At 47.0% G+C, this 21,929-nt stretch overlaps 1 protein-coding gene across 1 annotated transcript; it reads right to left on the minus strand.

The window, feature by feature from the left end:
- Positions 1–1,250: 1,250 nt before the first annotated feature.
- rem1 (RAS (RAD and GEM)-like GTP-binding 1) lies at positions 1,251–21,565 on the minus strand. Its single transcript, XM_068000243.1, has 5 exons — positions 21,212–21,565; positions 16,640–17,020; positions 7,881–7,957; positions 5,553–5,757; positions 1,251–2,175 (listed from the first exon to the last, which is right to left on the minus strand). Exons 2-5 carry the CDS (start codon positions 17,007–17,009, stop codon positions 1,898–1,900), a joined length of 930 nt encoding a protein of 309 aa, XP_067856344.1. The 5' UTR covers positions 17,010–17,020; positions 21,212–21,565; the 3' UTR covers positions 1,251–1,897.
- Positions 21,566–21,929: the final 364 nt, after the last annotated feature.

The following is a 21,929-nucleotide window of genomic DNA, read 5'->3' on the forward strand; positions in this document are numbered from 1 at the left end:
TTCAAGTCTTTGGAACGTTCCATGATAAAACCTCGAAATGGCTTTTATATAAGTTGAGGTGACCCGTTTAGAAGACAATTGCAGGAGGGAGATTGGCAAGCAATGAAATCCGGGCCGAACACATTAGATGTTCTGGGCAGAGAAGTGCGGGCTGTGGGGGTTTGGGGGACTATGAGGTTGGAGGCCGTGGCGGGGGTGGGTGGAAGATCTCCCGAGGAGATGAGATCAGTGACGGTCGGGAAACGACAGCTTGATGTTCGGCGGTGGGGGTCATGGTGCGGGGGGGAAGGAGAGGTCTGTTCGCCAAACCACAGCAGTGCCTCCCTTGTCAGCAGGTTTAATGACCAATGTCAGGGTTGGACCTGAGAGAACGGAGTGCTGCAAGATCAGAGGGAGGTAGATTAGAGGGAGTGCGGGAAGTAGAGGGACTGGCAGTTCCGAAAAGATCGAAAGAGGGTAAGAAGCCAGATGTTCTGAGAAGGTCTTTATTCGGGACAATTTCTGCTCTTCTCCCATCCAATGCGGTCTATTTCACTACTTACTTTCAAGCTTCCACAAATTTGAGACGCACCGAAATAGTTAGGGTTTTGCTTTCAATGATAATCAGAGTATCTCATCTTAGTGCTTTGTTCCTTTAGCTGGAATGGACTCAGTAAACCCTAACCTCCAATTCTACCTTATACAACACATGGTTTCTTCACCCAACTTCCAGTCTTCTTCAAGCAGGGAGGTAGGTTAGTATTGGCCATGGACTTCATTGCTCTAGAGAGCGGCAAATCGATTTTGACCATTAGGTTATGGCTTCTCTTTCCATCGCTGCCCCTCCCCCCGGGTGGAATAGTTTAGTTCCCAGTGAAGCAGCATCTGATGGATTGGCTGAAAATGATCTGATCAATCGCAGCCACCAAGGGGCATTCTGGTGGTCCCAACACTCCATTCAGCTTCCGAGTCTGATGCTGGTCCTACATGTGGTAAACCAACAGACTTGAGGTTTGTTTACAGCATGACAAGACTTTTCTTCCAGTATAGGACGGCTCCCTCTGAGAGTTGGAAACAATTACTGTGCTTACACCCATGAGATAAGTAGAAATAATATTTCTATTATTTAAATGTAATCTACCATTAATCTAAACTTAAAAAAAAGACCTAAAAGAATAAGGCTCTAATTCTATACAGTGTTATCTAAACTAGATATTCTGAGACAAACTTTATTATGGATCTTATAACATCCACAACCACCCACCCCCCACCCCTTCCCAAAAAAAAACACTTCAAAGGCCTGACCCCTGTAAACATTGCAGATATAAAGTTACACCAACTTGAGTTTTAGTCTTTGGTATCAAATTCAAAGGCACTCATCGAACCAACTGGTAGGTAGCTCTGGGTTTGAGTTCTGTTCAGAACTCAGACTTGTAATGCTTGTACTAAGCAGTAACGGGCTTAATCAGGAGGTGATCAAGACAATCTACTAAAGGAAATAACAAGGAAGTATCCTCAAAGAAAGAGCGTGTCTGAAAAACGAAAGAGAGTGAAAGCCTTGTTTGTCCAAGCGCTCGTCGGCAGAATTCTGTCCACAGATTAAAATATACCGTTATTGCTTCGTTCATGTATCACATACGTGATGCTGGTCAATTCCTCCCTTTTTTTTAATACGGAGGCGGTTAATAAGATGTTGCAGAAACCCATCCTGTTGGACATGACTCAAAGGTTCATCCGTCTTTAGCAAGTCAGGTTTTCTCCATCGGGGTTAAGCAGCCACCTGGTGATATGGTCGCGGCCACTGATAAGAGATACCAGATTAGGAATATAAATGAACAGAACTTGGTCCTGCCTTAAACAACCAGTCGTGATTACTGTCCCCCCCAAGGTGACTGGTTTGCTCGGACTTCTGTTATATTTACAACACTGAAAGGTCATGACAGGATTTTGACCTGACTTTTAAGGCCATCTTCTTGTTGTTTTTCGCCACGAACTTGTCCAGAAACCGGCGGGCTTTCTTTGTGATGCTCTCCCTCCGCTTGTGGCTGGCCATCCTCCTCTCGTTGGCTTCCTTGCTGTCCTTACGCAGCCGTATCTGCCGCACGATGCCTTCGAAAAGTTCCTTCACGTTGTGATGAAGGGCGGCGGAGGTCTCAATGAACTTGCAGTCGAACACCACAGCGCACGCTCGTCCCTCTGCAACAGAAAATAGAAACTTGGGATCAGAGGAGATGGCATTTGGTTTTTTTTTTGGTTTTTTTTCAAAGCCGTGTGGTGTTGAGTGAAATATTCAATGTCACCCGTTTTTTGTATCCCTGTCAGTGCGTGGAATGGGTTTTGTAAGTGAGATACACCACCCGGAAATGTGACGTTATCCGCTGTGTCCTGCATCAGTCGTGTCTCCTGTTGGCTGGAGGTATTGCTGGTAATTGAATGAAGTATTCAAAAAGGAGATGGATAGATTCCTGACTCAGTGGGGTGGGGGGGTGAGGTGAGGGGGCTTAGGGGGATATAGTGTCTACCAAGGTAGGAGAAATGTGGAAATGAGTCTATCTGAATGAGGGCTTCAATGATATAACAGATGCTTTATAGCCTTTTACTTTTGAAGCATAGTCACTGTTGTAATGTAGGAAACGCGGCAGCCAATTTGCGCACAGCAAGATCCCACAAACAGCAATGAGATAAATGACCAGGTAATCTGTTTCTTCAGTGATGTTGGTTGAGGGATAAATATTGGCCAGGACACCGGAGAGAACTCCCCTGCTCTTCTTTGAAATAGTGGCCGTGGGATCTTTTACATCCAGACGGGGCCTCGGTTTAACGTCTCATCAGAATGCTGGCACCTCCATCAGTGCAGCACTCCCTCAGTACTGCACTGGGAGTGTCGGCCTGGATTTTGAGCTCAAGTCTGTGGAGTGTGAATTGAACCCACAACTTTCTAACTTCAGAGGTGAGAGTGATACCCACTGAGTCAAGGCATCTGGAATAAGAAGGAGTAGAACTAAATGCGAGAATGCATGATGTCCTACCCTCTCCTCCCTCTATCCCACCCTTCACTCCCACAGATTTGAAAATGCTAATCATCGGCTTTATTGTGTCAATGCCTCTGAATTTTCCTGACATTCTCTGATGGATTTTGAATTGCAGACGACGTATATAAAAAGAATCGCAAATGCTGCGTGAAACCAGTCAGATAATGAACGGCCTCTCCTTCATATTGGTCTGCATAATCTTAAATCCCAAGCTTAGTTCTGACATTAATGGGAATAAGTTTTCTTTGTTCAGTAATCCTTGTTTTGTAAGACTTCCAGCTCTTTGAGGGAAAGTTGAGCTTCGAATCTTTTGTTTAAATTCCTAGTTTATGATGTCAATAGATGAGCAGTCGCACTGTTTTCAGCCAAGAGCTTGAGGCCGCCCAGATAGAATCAGACTATTTTTATCTATCTGGGTTGAGGAAGCATCCAAGTTACTTACGAATGGAAAAATTCAGCACTCTGAGCAAGAGAGGTTTGAGGAGAGGCACCGAGTTTCTGCCTGATCATATCCGTGCAGATATGTGCTCTTGTGTAGTGTAAAAAAAAGTCCAAAGTTGAAGGTTAATATGCAGATAACTGGTCTGTCAAAAAATGTTTTGCTTGGACCAGGAGCTCCAAGATAAACTAAAGAGGGACACAATATGTTTCAAATCCTTGTAGAACGGCCCATTTAATCATAGATACAGCAATTCAATCTGATCTCAATGTAGAAGATATTAAAACATGCCTCTGGGTGAAAGTGGATTGAGTATATTTAGTGGTTTAATTGGGATGTATTTCATGTTTGGATCATAGAGAGGGTGTGAGTAGGAAATGGCTGGCCAACAGGGCTGCTACACAAGGGGATGGAGATTGGGTCCATTCAATCTGTTTTTTCAATTCATTCTCGGGATGTGGGCGTTGCTAGCAAGGCCGGGATTTATTGCCCGTCCCTAGTTGCTGTGAGAAGGTGACGGTCGGCGTTCCTTCAATTGAGTGGTTTGCTAGACCACTTCAGAGGGTAGCTAAGAGTCAACCACATTGGTGTGGGACTGGAGTCACATATCGGCCCAGACCGGGTAAGGACGGCAGGTTTCCTTCCCTAAAGGACATTAGTGAACCAGTTGGGTTTTTACGACAATCCGACAGCTTCACGGTCACTTTTACTGGCACCAGCTTTTTATTTCCAGATTTTTAAAAACTGAATTCAAAGTCTGAAGCTGCCATGGTGGGATTTGAACTCGCATTTGTTGGATCATTAGTCCAGGTCTCATGAATTGTTGGTCCAGTAACATAACCACTACACTACCGTACCATAAAATCTATACAATAGAAGTGATTGGTGAAGGGGTTGGTTCCATGGGAGTCCTGTACAATGGGAGTGAGTGGGAAGGGATGTGGTCAATTGAAACTCTGCAATGGAGTAAATGGGAAGCAAGTTGCCTTAATGGAATTCCATACAGCAGGAGTGAGTCGGAAGGAGCTCGGTCTATTGGATGCTATACAATGGGAGTTTTTTTTTTATTCGTTCACGGGATGTGGGCGTCGCTGGCAAGGCCGGCATTTATTGCCCATCCCTAATTGCCCTCGAGAAGGTGGTGGTGAGCCGCCTTCTTGAACCGCTGCAGTCCGTGTGGTGACGGTTCTCCCACAATGCTGTTAGGAAGGGAGTTCCAGGATTTTGACCCAGCGACAATGAAGGAACGGCGATATATTTCCAAGTCGGGATGGTGTGTGACTTGGAGGGGAACGTGCAGGTGGTGTTGTTCCCATGCGCCTGCTGCCCTTGTCCTAGGTGGTAGAGGTCGCGGGTTTGGGAGGTGCTGTTGAAGAAGCCTTGGCGAGTTGCTGCAGTGCATCCTGTGGATGGTGCACACTGCAGCCACAGTGCGCCAGTGGTGAAGGGAGTGAATGTTTAGGGTGGTGGATGGGGTGCCAATCAAGCGGGCTGCTTTATCTTGGATGGTGTCGAGCTTCTTGAGTGTTGTTGGAGCTGCACTCATCCAGGCAAGTGGAGAGTATTCCATCACACTCCTGACTTGTGCCTTGTAGATCGTGGAAAGGCTTTGGGGAGTCAGGAGGTGAGTCACTCGCCGCAGAATACCCAGCCTCTGACCTGCTCTTGTAGCCACAGTATTTATATGGCTGGTCCAGTTAAGTTTCTGGTCAATGGTGACCCCCAGGATGTTGATGGTGGGGGATTCGGCGATGGTAATGCCGTTGAATGTCAAGGGGAGGTGGTTAGACTCTCTCTTGTTGGAGATGGTCATTGCCTGGCACTTGTCTGGCGCGAATGTTACTTGCCACTTATGAGCCCAAGCCTGGATGTTGTCCAGTGGGAGTGAGTCGGAAAGGATCGGATCAATTGGAACGTTATACAATTAGAATAAATGGGAAGTGGCTATACAGTCGGAAACAGCATAGTTTAATCAGGTTACGCTCAGATCATGAATGTATCTAGAGTTGATTGGATTCCGCAAAGGGTTGAGTTGAGGTGAGACGGGGCAGTGTGCACCTGTCCAGTACTGGTGACCACTCTGTCTCTGAACACACACTCACCTTCTACCGAGACCTCTCTACACCGAACCAAGTCGCTCTTGTTCCCCACTAAGATGATTGGGATGTTTTCCGCCTGTCTCATCCTCCGCAGCTGAATGCGGAGCTCTGACGCGCTTTCAAAACTGGCATGGTCGGTGATGGAGTAGACGATGATGTAGGCGTTGCCCACCTGCATACAATAATCCTGAACCCACGGCTCGTCACCCTGGAGAGAGAAAGGATCAGGCGGTAAACCCACGCCCGCCAATTTGCGAAGGCAATTTATCCAATTCCCTTTTGGAAGTTACCACTGAATCTGCTTCCCCCGCCCTTTCAAGCAGCGCGTTCCAGATCATAACAACTCGGTGCGTTAAAGAAATTTCTTCTCATCTCCCCCCCAACCCAGTTCTTTTGCCAATTATCTTAAATCTGTGTGTCCTCTGATTACCGACCCTCCTGCCAGTGGAAACGCTTTCTCCTTATTTACCCTATCAAAGCCCCCGGGCTGCATCTGCGAGGCAGGGACCTTATTACATTGCTACAGGCGTGGAAATCCGCCCTTGTGATTCAAATGGCCCCATCCCCAGGATTTGGGATTCACCTCCAGCAGTATTAAAGTGACACAGAATTTGCAACCAAGTAAGCCCCTTCTACAAATAGCACTCGATTTCCGTATGTGTGCAGTTCATGTTTGATACCTCGTTCAGCCTCAGCTTGTTACTGACCGAGCCCTGTCCTCCACAGTGACTAAAGCAGAAATACCAGCCTCTAAAAGTATTGTGGTTCTGGGTTGCTTTGAGAATGGGTGTTCCCGGAACAGCTTCTCCTTGCAGAAAGTGAGAACGTAAGAACGGAAGAAGACAAGGAATAGGAACAGGAGTAGGTCATACGCCCCCTCGAGCCTGCTCCGCCATTCAATCAGATCATGGCTGATCTTCAACCTCAACTCCACTTTCCCGCCCTATCCTCATGTTCCTTCATTCCCTTAGTGAGCTGCGGTCAACCTTTTTTTTAAATGCCTCCGAGCCCTCGAAACATCCCTGAGATTCAACGTGCTTTTGGGTTCGATTCCATTTGCCTGTTGATTTTTTTTTTTGGCTCGGCCATTAAGGTGCTGACGTGTGAATTCCCCCCGTCTGCCCCGTCAAAGCGAGCGGCGGAACAGATAGGTTAGCGGGAGAGAGTCGTGCAGCGCTGGTAACCGAAGCGGGAAGCGGGCAGGGGGATTGGGACCAGCACCGAAGACTTTGGCCGGAGGCTCGCTGCAAAATTGGGTCTCAGGCCCCTCATTTCCATAAAGCAGGAGAGCTGAGGACGCCAACAGCCGGTGGAGATTGGACATGAGAGACCGTGTCCAGAATTCGGTGTGCTCACCACCACCCCCCCCCCCCCACCCCCTCCCGGATACTAATTTTTTGCCCAATTTATCGGATGCGATGGGGACCAATTTCCACGCCTTAGTGCCCGCATTAAAATAGTACAAACAGGAACCTTTGTGAACACATTAATGGGAGGGCTAATAATAGCACACGGTGGGAAATGGCTCATCTGAGTTCATGACCTCAGTTGGGACAGCTACAGAAAGTGCAAGGGGAGGGGGAGGACATGCTTGTCAGATAAATGGAAGGGAAAACAAGAGAGTAACTCAATTTGCCCGATCCTGTTGAGCACCAACTGTCCAGCTGCTTCAGAATGGCATTGATAAAGGGCTTTGAATGGCAGTTGCCCGCCTGCCCTCTGAGTCAGAGAATGATGTTTGGGGGAAGCTAAAGATGTGAGAAAAGAACTTAACTATGGAATGAGAAAATTTCTCGGTGGTTTTAAGCACAAGCCAGGAGTGTGATGGAATACTCTCCAATTGCCTGGATGAGTGCAGCTCCAACAACACTCAAGAAGCTCGACACCATCCAGGTCAAAGCAGCCCGCTTGATTGGCATCCCCATCCACCACCTTAAACATTCACTCCCTCCATCATTGGTGCACCGTGGCTGCAGTGTGTACCATCCACAGGATGTACTGCAGCAACTCGCCAAGGCTTCTTCGACAGCACCTCCCAAACCCTCGACCTCCACCACCTAGAACAGGCGCAAGGCAATGCCACCACCTCCAAGTCACACACCATCCTGACTTGGAAATATATCGCCGTTCCTTCATCGTCGCTGGGTCAAAATCCTGGAACTCCCTTCCTAACAGCACTGTGGGAGAACCTTCACCACACGGACTGCAGCGGTTCAAGAAGGAGGCTCACCACCACCTTCTCAAGGGGCAACTATAGACGGGCAATAAATGCCGGCCTTGCCACCGATGCCCACATCCCGAGAATGAATTAGAAAAAGCAAATGGTAGTACCTCAGTTCCCCATGTATCCATTACTATTAAGGTTGTGTCTTCTCCATCAACGGTTAGAGTTCGTTCATACGTGTCCTCTGAAACAAATGAGCAACACACAATAATCAAGACTAAATCTGGCATGAGGAACATCGAGGAAAACAAACGTGATTCGTCCCCGTGGATGCAAGAAGCAATGAGTTGTGAGGTCTTGCAGTCACTTCGTTGCCCACTTCCGGAGCTGTTCAACCGCTCAGCCTCACAGCTTCAAAAGATCCTCACATTTTCACATGTCCTCTGGCACCCCCCTCCCCGCCCCTCCCCCCTAGTCACACGACCACATGATCTCGGAGGTCAGACTGTCGAGGGGGACGTATGGCTGGCGGAGTCATTTACTCACCAGGTCAGGGGGAGGAGGTGAACGTGTGTCGCGCTCCCTCCCTTCCCCTGTTGATTTCATACACCCCCGAGTCGTCGGTTACCGAGCGGCACGTACTGGGACCAGGCAACTTGGCATTTTTTGGCCAAGAAATGGCACTTGTTAGTCTAAAAGAGACTGCTGCTGTCCAACGAGTTGGGAGAAAACCAGTAAGAAGAGCGCACGAGGAACGTGAATGTCTACACGTCTCATTGCAACCTTCGGCTCTCTTGGGACTATCCCTGATATCAAATGGTTGACAAAATGCTCCAATGTCTGGGCTGAGCCAGTGAGCTGTGGCTCAGTGAGTCGCACTCTCATCTCAGAGTCAGGAGGCTGTGTGTTCATAGCCCCACTCCAGAGACTTGAGCACATGTCCCAGGCTGACACTCCCAGTGCCAGTACTGAGGGAGTGCTGCACTGTCGGAGGTGCCGTCTTTCAGATGAGGCGTTAAACCGAGGCCCCGTCTGCCTTTTCTGGTGTGGTTCTGAGCTTGCTGTGCACAAATTGGCTGCCATGTTTCCATTGGCTGTGAAGTGCCTTGGGATATCCTGAGGTTGTGAAAGTTGCTATATAAATGCAAGTTCTTTTTTTCGATTACTCTATTGCATAGTCCTTACAAATGTAATTCAGTTGCTATCTGTAACAAGGCTTAATTTCCTTGGGAAAGTTTTTCAAACAGATTAAACAGATTAGTGATGGGGGTGATGATAGAGCGGACAGCACATAAATAGGGTGAAATCGCGGTGCGGGATTAGCAATGAGAAAGCGATAATGTGTTTATATTCTATGTTCGCTGTGAACCCCCTTATTTTAAATTGGTGGACAGAGGAATTCTATGTGCAGACATCACACAGCATCACCCAAAAGATAGATCAGAGTATTATCTAAATGGCAAGAAGCAAGGAATTGTGGAAGAACAGAGAGATTTAGGGGTCCATGTGCAGAAATCGCTAAAAACTAGTGGACAGGTACAGAAAATAATGAAAAGGCTAATGGAATGTCAGCCTTGATCTCAAGGGGGTTGGAATTCAATGGAGATGAAGTTATGCTACAGTTGTATAAAGCTCTGGTTAGACACCATTCAGAGCTCAGTTTTGGGCACCGCACCTCAGGAAGGAGATATTGGCCTTGGAGGGGGTGAGGCACAGATTTAACAGAATGATACCGGGGCGAAAAGAGTTAAATTTTGAGGAAGGTTGCATAGACTAGGCTTGTATTCATTCGAGTTGAGAAGGTTAAGGAGTGATCTAATTGAGATGTTTAAGATGATACGATAGGGTAGATAGAGAGAAACCATTTCCTCTGGTGGGACAGTCCAGAACAAGGGGGCATAACCTTAAAATTAGAGCTAGGTCATTCAGAGGTGATGTCAGGAAGCACTTCTTCACACAAAGGGGAGTGGAAATCTGGAACTCTCTCCCCCAAAAAAGCTGTTGAGGCTGGGGGTCAATTGAAAATTTCAAAACTGAGATTGATAGACTTTTGTTAGGCGAGGGTATTAAGGGTTACGGAACCAAGGTGGGTAGATGGAGTTAAGATACAGATCAGCCATGATCTAACTGAATGGTGGAACAGGCTTGAGGGGCTGAATGGCCTCCTCCTGTTCCTATGTTCCTAAAAACCATTGAGAATAGCTGTTGCAATGTATCCAATCACGATTAGTGCTTCAGAGCCCCATTCATTGATGTGACTTTCTGGGGGGGGGGATGGAATGCTGGGATTCTGTCCCCTGACCAATGGCTCACTTGCTGCAGTAACGGTAACAAGGCCGTCCTCTCCCTGAGGTGCAGAAATCTACAACACGAGTGCGGGCCCTAAAACCCATCCAAGCTGCAGCCAAGGCAAATCATTGCACATTGTTATTGCTGCCACTCCCAGTAGCACTGCAGACACGTCAAGCACGGCTAGTAATGCGTCACACGGAGAAAGGGAGGGGCCTATTGCCTGGCCGCAGTCTGATTTTGCTGTCACCTCCAACTTTGTCACTGGCAGGTACGAAGGGGCGCAAGAATGGCAGAGGGTGGCTTGCCTCTGGTTTGTCAATCGCTTCCTCCTCCAGCCCGACAACCCTCCCGAGATCGTAAGGGGGTCACGTTGCTGCGTCTCGCGCCTATTTTAGGAAACGCAGGAAATTTCAGGGCTGACTCACAACACCAGAACTGTGCCCCACCACCCCGCCCCCCGCCCCTCCCACCTCTCCTTAAGTGGCTCGGCGACTAATGTTGACTGATAATCGCTGCTGTGAAGCGCCTTGGGAGATTTTACTATAACGTAGGTGCTATATAAATGCAAGTTGTTGTTGTTGTATGAGGAAGCAACAGCTCTTAAGGGCAGTACTAACCCTCCCCCCCCTCCCCCTCCGTCCCTCCCTCCCTCCCCCCCCCCCCCTCACTGCCATGGCCAAGGAATTTGGTTGGCATCTGAATCTCAACCAGCTGTGGATCGCAGGCCGCAAATCAGATGTTGCTTTAGCACAAACTCTTGATGGCATTGATCCAATTGTCCATCGCACGGCCAAGTTCTGACGCAGCAGTGGGAGAGGCTGCTGCTAAATTGTCAGTGAACCGGGGGTGGGGGCGGGGGGGGGCGGGGGTTTTGATTTCAGCTAATGACTCGGCCTCGCATGCCTTGGGCTATGAGTTAATGCTTAACATGGTTGGCGTTTGGGATAACCTGGGTGTATCTTTAGCACTTTTAAAAATATTTCTGTGCTCAACGGTGGGCCCAGTGCTGGTGCTGGGAAAGGAATACTTTTTCTATTTTTGGCACCCGGTTCACCCTAGCTCAGGTCAGATATAGCATTCTGAGATACAGGCTAGAGCTCCCTGCATTCTGCTCCGACAATCACCTCTGAAGAGCTGCCCCTCCCAGTATAATGCGTCCACTTTCCACACCAGCCATCCTTGTGGTCTCTCTCAAAGGACTTGCAAATTAAGGACGATTTCGCATCGTGGATTCACCTCTACTGATAACAACAACAGCCTGCATTTATATAGTGCCTTTTCCCTCGTAAAACGTCGCTCAAGGCGCGTCACAGGAGCGACAGTCAAAGCAAAATTTGACACTGAGCACCATGAGGAGATGTTTTGGACAGATGAGCAAAAGCTTGGTTAAAGATAGGTTTTAAGGTGCGTCTTAAAAGAGGAGAGGCGGAGAGGTTTAGGGAGGGAATTCCAGAGCGTAGGGCGGGATTGAGATTAGCCAAACTTGTTTCACACGGGACACTAATGGCTCGCTGGAGTCAAACCCTGGGTCGTACTGATTCCTGTTCCTGCCGCACCTCCAAAGTCCCTTCTGTGGTTTTTAACCTTCTGATCCAACCTGCAAGGCAGGATAGTCACCAGAAGTTTGACCCGTCTTGTTCGATTGGAATGACTTTCTCTCTTTGGCCTAACAATTTCTGCGCAAAGGAGCAATCAGTCGTGGGTTTTCAAATCTATTAAGCGAAAGGCGAACATGTCTGATATCTGCAGAGAGTTGTTTTCATTTGCCAGCTGCGATTTATCAGGAATCAAGCATTTATTTTCCAAAGAGCTGAATTATTTGTGCTCAAAACATTGTCAGGATTCTAAATTTCCCTGTGGACTGTACAGTGGTAGCGCTCGTTAATAAGGAATGCATCCTCTGTAAAAAGTTAAGCTTATGCACTCAAACATTTTCCATAACTACAGCCTGAAATTAGGCTGGAAAAGAGACCCAGTGGTTATTAGTTGCCTTGTTGCTCCCAGTTTCAGTGTTCCTAGAGTCTTGAGTTCAAAGCAAATCCTGACCTTTTGTACTGTGAACAGTAACAGCAGGTCTCATAAAGTATGCAGTCGCTCAGATCTCTCTCTCTCGCTACTTTATTCCTCCCTGCCTTTTTCCTCAATTTAAAAAAAATCTTTCGCTCCCCCCCTCCCTTCGCCCCACCATTGGGGGTCGGGCCTTCAGCCTCTTGGGCCCCACGCTCTGGAATTCTCTCCCTTAAACCCCTTGGCCTCTCCGCCTCCCTCTCCTCCTCTAAGCTGTTGCTCACTCCTCCCAATATCTCCTTCCTTGGCTCGGTGTCCATTTTCTGATTATGCCTCTGTGAATCGCTTTGGGACTTTTTCTTTTCTACGTTAAAGGCGATATAAATGTCATTCGTTGTTGTTGTTGTCCTTTGTATGGCTCCCTGTCTCTTAACCGATTTGTTTTGGGGCTTTTTTTTGTGCACAGACGCTTATGTAGCTATTTTTTTCCACTCCGCTCTCCTTCCCTTCCCCTCTCCTGTAAAAGGGCCGGGGGACGTGGTCACTCGGGCGCTGGACGCCCTCCACTACCTCGCCCGAGTTGGCATTCTTCATCTGTGAGCCTAGCCATTGAGTGTTGTGGGCTATCTGACCATGGGGGGAATCACAGCTGCACCTGATCCTGTCCTTACCAAGGACATCTCCAAGTGTATCTATATTTATTTGTTTATACTCATACATACACACACTTGGAGATTGGTAACGACAGCATCAGGTGTGGCTGTGACTCCCCCCATGGTTGGATAGCCCACAACACTCAATGGCTAGGCTCACAGATGAAGAGTGGCAATTTGGCCGAGGGAGTGGGTATATATATATTCCAGTTATTCATATCTTCAAGAATGTTGAAGGTTGAATTGTTCAGCACATTTCAATCCTCCACCCTGAGCAGCCATCAGCTGTATCAGCACATTGTATTTATAGAAACTATATAAATATCCATCTTGTTTCTACGTCTCTCTATTTTTGTCCGTCTAGCTGCTTCCCCCATTGCCTCACTGGTTTTCACTGTGCACTACTTAAAGTGAAATTGCAAATGGTTTTTACATTACATAGAATTACATAGAATTTACAGCACAGAAACAGGCCATTCGGCCCAACTGGTCAATACTCCACACGAGCCTCCTCCTCCCGACTTCATCTAACCCTATCAGCACATCCTTCTATTCCTTTCTCCCTCATGTGTTTATCGAGCTTCCCCTTAAATGCATCTATGCTATTCACCTCAACTACTCCTTGTGGGAGCGAGTTCCACATTCTAACCACTCTCTGAGTAAAGAAGTTTCTCCTGAATTCCTTATTGGATTTATTGGTGACTATCTTATATTTATAACCCCTAGTTCTGGTCTCCCCCGCAAGTGGGAACATCTTCTCTACGTTTACCCTATCAAACACTTCCATAATTTTAAAGACCTCTATTAGGCTACTCTTTTCTAGAGAAAAGAGCCCCAGTCTGTTCAGTCTTTCCTGGTAGTTAGTGGGGTGTCAATTGGAGTTGGGTGAAGTCGGGTCAGGGTTGCCAGGAGCAGTTTCATTGGGTCGGGGCTGGCAGTGGGAGCTGGGTTGAGTTAGGGCTGATAGAGGTGTCAACGATGTCTGAATAAACATCCGTATTTGTGTGGTAATGACTTAGATGAAGGGACCGAGTGTAATGAATCCAAGTTTGTTGACGATGCAAAGCTAGGTGGGAAAGAAAGCTGTGAGGAGGACACAAAGAGTCTGCAAACGGATATAGACAGGTTAAGTGAGTGGGCAAGAAGGTGGCAGATGGAGTATAATGTGGGGAAATGTGAGGTTATTCACTTTGGTAGGAAGAATGGAAAAACAGAGTATTTTTTAAATGGCGAGAAACTATTTAAATGTTGGTGTTCAGAGGGATTTGGGTGTCCTCATACACGAAACACAGGAAGTTAACATGCAGGTACAGCAAGCAATTAGGAAGGCAAATGGTACATTGTCCTTTATTGCAAGGGGCTTGGAGTACAAGAGTAAAGAAGTCTTGCTGCAATTGTACAGGGCTTCGGTGAGACCACACCTGGAGTACTGTGTGCAGTTTTGGTCTCCTTACCTAAGGAAGGATATACTTGCCTTAGAGGCAGTGCAATGTAGGTTCACTAGATTGATTCCTGGGATGAGAGGGTTGTCCTATGAGGAGAGATTGAGTAGGTTGGGCCTATACTCTCTGGAGTTTAGAAGAATGAGAGGTGATCTCATTGAAATATATAAGATTCTTAGGGGACTTGACAGGGTAGATGCTGAGAGGTTGTTTCCCCTGGCTGGAGAATCTAGAACTAGAGGGCATAGTCTCAGGATAAGGGGTCAGATATTTAGGACTGAGATGAGGAGAAATTTCTTCACTCAGAGGGTCGTGAATCTTTGGAATTCTCTACCCCAGAGGGCTGATGGATGCTGGGTCATTGAGTATGTTCAAGACTGAGATAGATAGATTTTTGGACTCTAGGGGAATCAAGGGATGTGGGGATCAGGCGGGAAAGTGCAGTTGAGGTAGAAGATCAGCCATGATCTTAATGAATGGCGGAGTAGGCTCGAGGGGCCGAATGGCCTACTCCTGCTCTTATTTCTCATGTTCTTATGGTTATAACTAACTGCTTTTATTTCCAGACCCCTCTAGAATCTTCCCATCAAAGAATAACAAAAAAACACAAGGGAGACCTTGGAGTATAATTGCTAAAATGTAAATGATAGAATGAAGGAGCTCAGGAGAACAGAAAGAGAGATTATAACAGAGGACAGAAAGGGGGTGTAAAAGATGGAATCCATTTTGATTCTATTTTGCAAGGCTAGGGGGATAGGGTGGGGGAGTGGGACTAGCTGGTTTACTCTTGCAGAGAGCTGGCACGGACTCGATGGGCTGAATGGTCTCCTTTCGTGCTGTAATTATTTTATGATTCTATGTGCTTACTCCAACCAGGGGGCCATCTAATGCTCAGTTAACAATATGCAAGTACCATACACATCAGAATCAAGTCTCAGTTGCCAGCAGGCATCAGTTTGGTGCGGGCTGACACTGGGAGTTAGGTCAGGTTGGAGCTAGCAGCAGGAGCAAGCTACCTACAAAGACTGCTACGTTCTGGCCGGTAAAATGGGCGTTTTGGAAAGTTGTCATTGGGTTACTTTGACTAAGCTCTGTGCATTTTACCACTGATCCAGTCATATGTCTATGTAACTGCTGAAGGATTGTTTGAAGAGTATCGTTAATAGGAACACTGCGACTGACTAGCTTTCTTTCATTCTCGATTTCGAATACGTGTTGGATGAGGCTAAAGTAAAATTGAGGGCATTTTCCATTCTTGATTGGTGACCGTTAGACGCAACCAAAAATAGAGGAATTAGTTCTTTGAGCAGAAGATAGAAATAGGTACCTCTTAATTATTTTTCCTTCGCTAACCTTCACTAGTGCGTATTCTATTTAGCTGTTCATTGCCTCTCATTCTCTTTTTGCTTTGCCACCTTTTCCTTCATCAACCTGTTCTCTCTTTCTTGGTTGCTTTTTTAATTCTTTTACGCCCCCGTTCTGTCCTCTGTTACAACCTCTCTTTCTGCTCTCCTGAGCTCTCTTGTTGATGCTCCTTCAATCTATCACTTAATGTTATCTTCAGTTCTGGGCGCCGCAGGAAGGATATATTGGCCTTGGAGAGGGTGCAGCGCTGATTCACCGGAATGATACCGGGGCTAAGAGGATTAAATTATGAGGACCGGTTGCATAAACTTGGCTTGTCTTCCCTTGAGTTTAGAAGGTTGAGGGGTGCCCTATTTGAGTTGTTTAAAATGATAAAAGGATTTGATAGGGTGAATGCCAGAGAAACTATTTCCTCTGGTGGGGGAAATCCAGAACAAGAGGGCATAACCTTAAAATTAGAGCTAGACCATTCGGGAGTGAAATCACAAAGTGTAGTTGATAGATTTTTGTTGGGTGAGGGTATCAAGGGATATGGATCAAAAACAGGTAAATGGAGTTGAGGTACAGATCAGCCATGATCTAACTGAATGACGGAGCAGGTTCAAGGGGCTGAATGGCCTACTCCTGTTCCTATGTTCCTATGTACGTTCAAGGGGCTGAATGGCCTACTCCTGTTCCTATACTCCACTCGAGGGGCTGAACGGCCTACTCATGTTCCTATGTACCCTTGTGGGGCTGAATGGCTAATCCTGTTCCTGTGTACACTCGATGGGCTGAATGGCCTATTCCTGTTCCTATGTACACTCGATGGGCTGAATGGCCTATTCCTGTTCCTATGTACACTCGATGGGCTGAATGGCCTATTCCTGTTCTATGCTCCCCTCGAGGGGCTGAATGGCCTATTCCTGTTCTATGCTCCCCTTGAGGGGCTGAATGGCCTACTCCTGTTCCTATGCTCCCCTCGAGGGGCTGAATGGCCTACTCCTGTTCCTACGCCCCCTCGAGGGGCTGAATGGCCTACTCCTGTTCCTATTCTCCCCTCGAGGGGCTGAACGGCCTACTCCTGTTCCGATACTCCCCTCGAGGGGCTGAATGGCCTACTCCTGTTCCTATGCTCCCCTCGAGGGGCTGAACGGCCTACTATTGTTCCTACGCTCCCATTCTTACCTCCCGCATGCTCGCCGTGAGCATCCTGGATCCCCGCAAAGATGTTGGCCAGGCTGGACTTCCCCACTCCGGAATCCCCGAGCAGCAACACCCGGAAGAGTCCACAGCCGGAGTCACTGGAGACGTCGGAGTCTGCGGAGTCCGAGGACCAGCTGCCGCGCTCCCTCTCCTCGGGCTGGTAGGAAACGGAGTGGCCAAAGTTGGGCCTCTGCAGCTGGGCAGGGTGGGCCGCCAGCTCCCGCTCCGTGGTGAGGCCGCGGACAGGGTGGGCTCGAGCTGGGTGCGGGTGCTGATGAGCGGAGGGCACTGGCGAGCTGGCGCGTCTTTGCAGTGTGGCGTGGCCATCGCCTCGCTGGGTGTTCAGAGTCATCTTAGCCGAGGCTGGAAAAGAAAGATCACTAGCATTAGTGCTGAAGGGTCTCCTCACACAGAGGTGCTACTGAACCCCGCCATTAAAACTAGTTATTTTCCCCACTAACTGTTGCAATTTTACCTGTTACATCGCTTCTCTCATCAATATCCCCACAAACTCTCCTGAAGGGACTGACATAGGAATTGCTGGACGATGAAAGACCAAGGTCCGTCTAGTCCGCCTTCTACCATCCTGGTAGTCGCATGATACAGTGATAATGGAGTTGTTCACTAATCGTTCTCGATCAATTAGTCTACAACAGACCCAGACATGAGGCGAGGAAAACCCCCAGTGTTGGAGAGCTTTGGGGACCATCAGTCCAAGGTCACCCGTTCCTCCCGAGCAAGTTACACTCACCACACATCATGTCTCAAATTACTCATATACCGTATCCCAAAAATGTTTATTTTCTGAGACACTGGTACAATTCCGTTCCATTCCAGTCGGCTCAACTGAGATAGGAAATTCATCGTGGTGGGAATGATACACAGTTTGTCCTGTTATAGATGGTCCATAATAGGATGGTCAGTCCCATTGTACAACACTCAAGTGTCAGCAGGCCAGTTGACCACAGAGAAAGAAAGAAGAAAGTAGGATTTGCATTTATATATCGCCTTTCATAACCTCAGGACGTCCTGAAATGCTTTACTGCCAATGAAGTACTTTTTGAAGTGTAGTCACTGTTGTAATGTAGGAAATGCAGCAGCCAATTTGCGCACAGCAAGGTCCCACAAACAGCAATGTGATAATGACCAGATAATCTGTTTTTTAGTGATGTTGGTTGAGGGATAAATATTGTCCAGGACACCGGGGAGAACTCCCCTGCTCTTCTTCGAATAGTGCCGTGGAATCATTTACATCCACCTGAGAGGGCTGACGGGGCCTCGGTTTAATGTCTCATCTGAAAGGCGGCACCTCCGACAGTGCAGCACTCCCTCAGTACTGCACCGGGAATGTCAGCCTAGATATTGTGCTCAAGTCTCTGGATCGGGACTTTGAACCCACGACCTCCTAACTCAGAAACGACAGTGGTACCACTAAGTATAAGAAAGGCCTTTCGGCCCAGAAAGCCCGATCGCTTAATGTTTTCACATTAAAGCAGTGCAACTCGCTGTAAGATTCCTGGTTCTCCAATTGTTGGCTGCGCTGCTAAGCATAAATGGCCCGACCTGCAGAGAACGTACAGGGTTGTAGACCCACAGAACTGCGGGTTGATGGATCTACCATTGGATTAAGTGTCTCTCTGAACATAGGATGCTGGTCTAGTGTGGCTGCCCTCCTCTACAATCTGGATTTATAGTAGGCCATTAGAGACTGACACCTGACAACAAGGCTAAGCCGGGGAGAGCAGTGTGCACAGGGCGCTCTCCCGAGACGGGCACAATGAAAGGAAGTATAAAAGTGCTTTAAGTAGCATTTCCTGCAGCACGTACTCCACCCAACACATTCAGTCCTGCGGACAAAGCTGGTATTTTCCCCTGACTGCCAAAGGTAACCTGATAAAGACATTTATCCAACTTTGTAACCAAGTTATTTAACTTTACCCAAGTTGCATTCTGTGGTCCCAACAGCACAAGGTCTGTCATTCTCCACACAAAATCTGTCCATCGTTGTCTATCTTTACTGCCTCCAATTGCATTCCTGATATTTATCCAGCTATTTTTAAAGGAGGTGAACAGCATTGCACAAATTGCTTTTTGCTGAAAGGCTAACCTAGTAAAAATGTCCCAAGGCGCTTCACTGGAGCGGTTATCAGACATAATTTGACACCGAGCCACATAAAGAGATATTAGGACAGGTGAACAACAGCTTGGTCAAAAAGGTGGGTTTTAAGGAGCCTCTTAAAGGAGAAGAGGTAGAGAGGTTTAGGGAGGGAATTCCAGAACCTAGGGCCCAAGCAGCTGAAGGCACGGCCGCCAATGGTGGAGCGGTGAAAATCGGGGATGCCAAGAGGCCAAGAATTGGAGGAGCGCAGAGATCTCGGAGGGTTGTAGGGCTGGAGGAGGTTACAGAGACAGGGAGGGGGCGAGACCGTGGAGGGATTTGAACACAAGGATGAGAATTTTAAAATCGAGGCATTGCCGGACCGGGAGCCAATGTAGGTCAGCGAGCACAGGGGTGATGGGTGAACGGGTGATTACACACATCATCTACTCTCTAGGAAAGAAATAACCGTTTCTCATTTATATCCTAGCTTGAGGCTTATTTATTCTGTCCAATATCCTATAGTTCTGTCCTCACAGTCCAAGTTAAATAGTCTGGTTGAACCTAAATTATCAATTCCTGTCATCACTTTAAAAACCTGAACCCTGTCCCCCTTTAATCGTTTCTTCGATGGTAAACGCTGCTCCTAGAGACTCTCTTCATAGTCCTAAAATCCTTCTGGGTTCTTTTTCTCCCAACTTTCTTGCCTACATTGCAACAGTGACTACACTTCAAAAGTAATTAATTGGCTGAAAAGCACTTTGGGACGTCCTGAGGTCGTGAAAGGCTTTATTTCTTTCATCAATTTGTTTTTAAAGCCAAGGGCACTCAAAAATACACAACAGTGTTCTAAATATGGACTCACCAATGAGTTAAACATGGTTAAAATCACCAGTTTTTGATTTATTATCTAATGCTTTTGTGACACTTTTTATTACTTGATTAGTTTTATTGATAACAGCTTCACATTGACTGAATGGTTAACGATCACACTCAGATCTCCTTTCTCTCCCACCTTTGCCAATGGGCAGTCATTTGTTACGTTCCTGTGTTCCACGTTTCCTGTTCAGTGTGGATTGCTTTACATTCATCCATATTAAAACACATCTGGCATTCTTTAAACTACCTACTTAATTTGTCCAGTTCTGTTTTGAATGCTGATAAATTTCTTTGAATTGGGATCTCCAGCAAATGTTACTAGAGGCACCATTTTAAATATTGCCTATAAATAGTCAATGACAGGGTGTGCGGGGCAGAACAGGTCTCATTAGGACTTACAGTCACGACACCCACCTGTCCCCATCCCAAGAGAGAGGGTTTTTTCCTATTGCTTCCAATCCAGTTAGCAATTTTGCTAAAATTTCCCACATGTTACCAAAATTGCCACTATTTCCACAAGGCTTTAAACTTTAAAAGTCTCACATGTGGAACTTTACTGAATGCCTTCTGAAAATCTGAATAAATCACATTCACTGGAAATCCCTCATCCAGTCACTCCGTCAACGAACTGCAGCCGATGCATTAGATATGACCTATTTCTCCAAAATCAATGCTGACTGCCCCTTATAACCTCTCTGCTGTTTAAAGGGATATCGATGACGTTCCATTTAAACCAAAAGATAAAAGACGAGCTTCCCTTATTTTCATTCCAGTTTTCGCATCGCTGAACTATTAAATGAAATGAAATAAAAATGCCACATAACCCTGTGCGACAAGATTTCAATAATTAATTTCCCTGCTAACAAGATGATCGGGTGATATTACCAAATGTTTTCGCTCAGAACTGACTTGCTCAAATGTCATTTCCACTGATGCATGTAACTGAACCATGGTGACTTCATCCAGCTCCACATAGAGTTAAAAAAACAAATGAGCAGTAATGGTCTGACCATCACCGAAATACCTGCAACAGTTTGCGAGAATTTGCCAGTTGCCCTGATAAAATGCTGTTATGTTATCACAGCGATCGTTATTCTTCTGCAAAAACATTATGAAAACAATATTAAACGATTCACTTTTGAAGCCAGTCTAGTTTATTGCATTTCTATCAAGGTTTGCTCCGCCTGCGCCAAAATCGTTAAGGAATCTGCAAAGCACTTGTTTAAAACATTGCTACGCATTGCACAGAGACAGAATCTTCACCTCACTCCCACATCCCCCCACACCACCTCTCAACCGTCCTGATGTTAAACAGCTGCACTGAGAGAGGCAGCAAAAACTTTCAAGGTGGAAACAATTAGTCGATCCGTCAGTGCAATAGAAACAAAAAAACGTTCTGTCTGTGGTGGATCACACTCCAGTCCAAATTCCAATCTTCCCACACATTATCGTATCCAGAGCATCTTTAATGTTTTTGCGTACTTAAAGATTCACTTTTACTACCGAAGGGATTTGCAGAATGGGAAAATGCTGAAAGCGGAATTTTAAGGGGTGTAAAGTTTAGACATCGTACTCACTGCTCAGCTGCCAGAGTTAAAGCTGTTTGTTTTCAGTCAGAGTTTCTCAGTGTTTTGACTTTTACTCCACGGTCGACGTTTCCCCCGCTACTGGTGGCGTTTCCTCCGCTGGGCATCTCACGCTGTCCCTGCTTCCTCATACTTGTGTCTGAGGGAAACACGAGCCAGCCTGGTGCTCTTTATACGCCCATATGCTGCCCACGACGTCAGGATTCACTGAACGTCATTTCCTAGGAACTGCAAGCACGTGTGTTTGTTGTAAGCCGTCTATCCCTCTCTGAAGAGGCCAGTGCCTCCTCTCTCCTTTGTTTTAAAAGGAGCTCGATTGCCCCAATTCAATACGATCAAACATTGCACCCGCTGAAATTCAAGGAGTTACTTTCACAGGGCCCCAAGAGCTGTGGAAGGAACGCCAGTTTGGAAAGCTACAGTGTAAAGTCTCTCAGGGTGAGGGATGTAGGGTGGAGCCACAATGAACAGGGAGGAGTAAGTGGATGAAGGCTGAGCTTGTGCAGCAGCAGAACACGATCCAGCAGAGCCACCTGAACATTCGCATTTGGTTTTCATTATTTGCACCGTTCTTGCAGCACGGTTTTTCCTTTTTAATTTCTTCCATCGCCACCAGGGAAGGGAGAACAGCCCCGCAAGGCTTGAAACTCATTGCCAAGGCATCACACGCTGGGGAGACAGTTAGGGGGTGATTTTAAACCCCAAAGGT

Source organism: Heptranchias perlo, chromosome 19, assembly GCF_035084215.1.
Source record: "Heptranchias perlo isolate sHepPer1 chromosome 19, sHepPer1.hap1, whole genome shotgun sequence".
Lineage (NCBI taxonomy): Eukaryota > Metazoa > Chordata > Chondrichthyes > Hexanchiformes > Hexanchidae > Heptranchias > Heptranchias perlo.